Below are 3,513 nucleotides of genomic sequence, written 5' to 3'. Positions count from 1 at the left end.
GAGAGAATTATGAACTGTCCATTTTCAGTTATCATGGTACCGGTGCTGTGTCCTAATCAAGTACAGTACTATGATAACTGAAGATTGGCAGTGCCATCACAATACACTCCTCCTTTCACACAGGTAATGGAAAAACACATTGTTTTCAAGGTTCAAAAAGTCAAACCATGTTTCCCAGCAGTTCACCTCTCAGCCCTTCAGCTCTCATTTACAGTGGCATGTGAACCAGATAGACAAGCGATCAAACCGCAACCCTCTGGGTCTTTAATGGCCTTTTTCTACCTACTGCTCCACAGCCACCCCTTCTGACTCAATAACAAATATTACAAACAAAAATGTGTTCTATCCTATGTTAAAGAATAAAAAAAAAATCTTAACATCTAAATTAAACTGATGATGACATGAAGATGTCATTGACCTGTTGACATTACATTAAGCTAGATATCATTTTATTGGAAGCTCAGTATTTTAGCTAGTGTATTTTGTCAATACAGGAATAACACCTGTCCTCAAGGTAGTGGAATGTAAAATTACAAACTGTATTTTTGCTTCACTAAACGGTGTAGGGCATTTTGATGAAGAGAAACATCATTAAAATGTCTTTCTTTATATAAAAAACTAATGGATTATTAATTATTTTAGGGATGTCCGATAATATCGGCCGGCCGATAATATCAGACTGTTATTAGCATAATTATGTAATATCTGTAAGAATCTATCGGTTTCTCCTCCAATAATGAAAACCTGGCCAAATGATGTGTGCCCTAAAAATAGTTTTGGGGATTAACGGCTGTATATTAAAGTTAAAGTCACTAGATGGCAGCATTCCCGCTCAGTTAATTGATCTATTTTAATAATCAGAGGATTGTATGCAGATTTCTGGTGCCAGCAACACATACAGTGCTTTGTGCAGATAAACCAATACAGTGGTTCTCAAACCTTTTATACTCTGTGCCACCTGAGAAAACATTGAGGTCTCTGAGTACCACCATGATGACCAACAGTAGAATACAGCAGCGTAGGCCTTCCCTGTTAGCTTCCACCACAGGAGAGAGGTTTAGAAATGTTTATAAAAATGTTTTTGTTTAAATGTTGTATTAATCGCGTACCACCACCATAGTTTGAGAACCACTGAACTAATAAATATTACCAGGCCTATATCAGTATCAGTGGATACCGGATTCAGAAATTAAGTGTTTGGACAACATCAGCATATAAGAAATAAGCAAAGTTAACATCGGACATCCCTAGTTTTTTTTTTTAGATTTGCCTTAAATTTAATGAAGTCTAAAATAACTGACTTATATATGTGGCCAATGGTTACAATCACTTTATTTGAAGGAAACACTGTTTAATCCATTAGATATTAATTAATTTTGAAAAGATTTTCTGAATAAATCATGAAAAGTAACCAAAAGGTAAATATCCAAAAGATCATTAGTCTGAACACAGCAAAGTAACTTTCTCCATTCTTCTCTTCTTCCCTTTTCTCTTTCTCTCCAGGATAGAGTTTCTTAGACACATTAGAGATTTTTTCCAGATTATGTTCAAGATTGAGGTCCAGAAGCCTTTAGAAGACGAACGGAAAGGAGGAGACAAAGTCCTGATGACCTGTGTAGGAATTGGTTACAGCAACCTCAGCAAGACGTTAAAATAAAGTCTTTTTTATACATATACATTGATGTTGTATTAATAGTTTCCTCTTTTATGTCTGACTGCTGAGTCACATCCTACTGTGATAAGGTGTCAAGTTGTCTCCATGGGTTGGGCATTGATGATGCTAACAGTGCACTATAAATTTGATGTTTTAGCTCAAAACATTTTTTTTACTCAGATCAGACAAAATAAAACTTCCAATATATTTGGCTTTAACGTACAGATATAGCTACATATTAGCCAAGAGAAAAGATGATGAAATTGCTGAAAACAGAGTTTATGAAAAACTTGAAAATATTTTAACTTGACAATAGTCTTATTTAAGCCCAATGCATCAGCAATACTTTGTCCTGAAGGATGTTCAAACAAAAATACCTCAATTTGCTGAAAATGAGCTCATCTTCAAAATGTGGAAATTAGCTACATGTTGATCTACAAGTAGCCGACAGTGCCAAAGTACCTAATGGTATGACACTAACATCACAGAGCTAGCCTTGGACATTAGTAAATTCATTGGTTTGTTACATGTGAATTAGCTTTCTAATGGTATGACACTAACATCACAGAGATAGCCTTGGACATTAGTAAATTCATTTTTTGTTTGTTACATGTGAATTAGCTTCAAATAAGCATCTTAAACAAGTAAATAAACTTATATAGAAGTGTTTAAAACACCTTTAAATACACTTGAGAAACTTTCAAAAGCCTAATCAAGTTTTTATTTTTATTTTAGATATGATGTGAAAGTTAGGACACTTCGTTGTTACCAAAGGTTAAAATACATTCCAAGTCTGTGGTAACTTTAAGTACAGGTGACTTGAACATGTGCATTAAAAAGACGTTCAACATTGTCTTCACATTGGCTAATTACTATGTTTCATGTTAAGACACTGCAGCTAAAACAACGGCCGTGATCGGCATTAAAAAAATTGTTATATTTGTAGATCAATTTTCATCACAGTAAATTGAGACTCATTGAATGCAGTTCCTCTCGTCTCCTCCAGGGTGAAATGAACAGATGTTTCTGATCACATGACTCAATCGTCTTGGCCACAAAGACGTTTGAGGGTGTCACCAAAATGGCCCGAAACTTCAGACTGTAAACAGGAAAGCAGGGAAGTGGGCGTGATAAGAAAGAAGAGGGAAGGTGATGAGGGAACAGAAAAGAACAGATGAGAGGAGTAAAAAAATAAGATTAAAGAAGAGATGAGAAAAGAAAAACAGGGAGGAGAGTTCAGAAGAGATAAGATAGGGGAGGTGAGGAAAGAATAAAAATAGGAGGTTAGAGGAGAGAGGAAAGAAGATTTTTTTTTTTATTATTGTAGAATGTCTAAATGAATGTCACTTTCACTGACATTTAGTTTTGAGTTTAATCTCTGTGGTGTGTTTACTGACTTCTAGCTGTGAATACAGGGTGTAACCAAACAGCTTCTTGTACTCAGCTCTGATGTCCAACAGATCGACCTCCGAGCGACTGACGATAATCCTGGTCAGAACAGACTCTGTGGTCCCAGCGCCCTGGACACAACAGAACACCACGTTTAGGCAGACAACAGAAAGTCACTGAGAAAATTACTGGGATGCAAATGGACAGTTTAATTCAACAGCAGCAGACAAACACAAAAACAGACTTAACATTCTCTTCCACGCCAGCAGAGATCAATGTAACTGTCTGCTCTGCACAACACACACACAGTAACCGCACGGTACGAGGACATTTTGGTGGACATTTGGCTCAGCTCACCTTCATGCTCTGGAAAAGCCTTTCTGCCAGATACGCAGGGACGTTCTTCACACATTTAACTGCACAGAAAAAACATCAGGCAATTAAATTAGCAAAGTGCTTAGCAGGGACTT

At 36.5% G+C, this 3,513-nt stretch overlaps 3 protein-coding genes across 4 annotated transcripts in view; 2 read left to right on the top strand and 1 right to left on the bottom strand.

The window, feature by feature from the left end:
• rcl1 (RNA terminal phosphate cyclase-like 1) overlaps positions 1-1,876 on the top strand; it is a 12,104-nt gene extending 10,228 nt beyond the window's left edge. For both annotated transcript variants that reach the window (XM_008324534.3, XM_017038437.2), the window contains exon 9: positions 1,504-1,876. In XM_008324534.3, the coding sequence (XP_008322756.1) occupies positions 1,504-1,657 (154 nt within the window). In that variant the 3' untranslated portion in view covers positions 1,658-1,876. The remainder of the gene's footprint in view (positions 1-1,503) is intronic.
• The window catches only part of LOC103389163 (threonine synthase-like 2), a 649,915-nt gene that overhangs the window by 119,056 nt on the left and 527,346 nt on the right, over positions 1-3,513 (top strand). The window lies entirely within an intron of this gene.
• Positions 2,353-3,513, bottom strand: part of anxa3b (annexin A3b) — a 6,177-nt gene continuing 5,016 nt past the window's right edge. The window contains exons 12-14 of the mRNA XM_008324533.3: positions 3,401-3,459; positions 3,052-3,174; positions 2,353-2,753 (exon numbers count right to left, since the gene is read on the bottom strand). Of these exons, the coding sequence (XP_008322755.1) occupies positions 2,694-2,753; positions 3,052-3,174; positions 3,401-3,459 (242 nt within the window). The 3' untranslated portion in view covers positions 2,353-2,693. The remainder of the gene's footprint in view (positions 2,754-3,051; positions 3,175-3,400; positions 3,460-3,513) is intronic.

The sequence above is a fragment of the Cynoglossus semilaevis genome, chromosome 14 (assembly GCF_000523025.1).
Source record: "Cynoglossus semilaevis isolate Cse_v1.0 chromosome 14, Cse_v1.0, whole genome shotgun sequence".
Classification (NCBI taxonomy): Eukaryota; Metazoa; Chordata; class Actinopteri; order Pleuronectiformes; family Cynoglossidae; genus Cynoglossus; species Cynoglossus semilaevis.
Note: the sequence above shows the minus strand (reverse complement) of the source record. Positions and strands in the feature narration are given on the sequence as shown.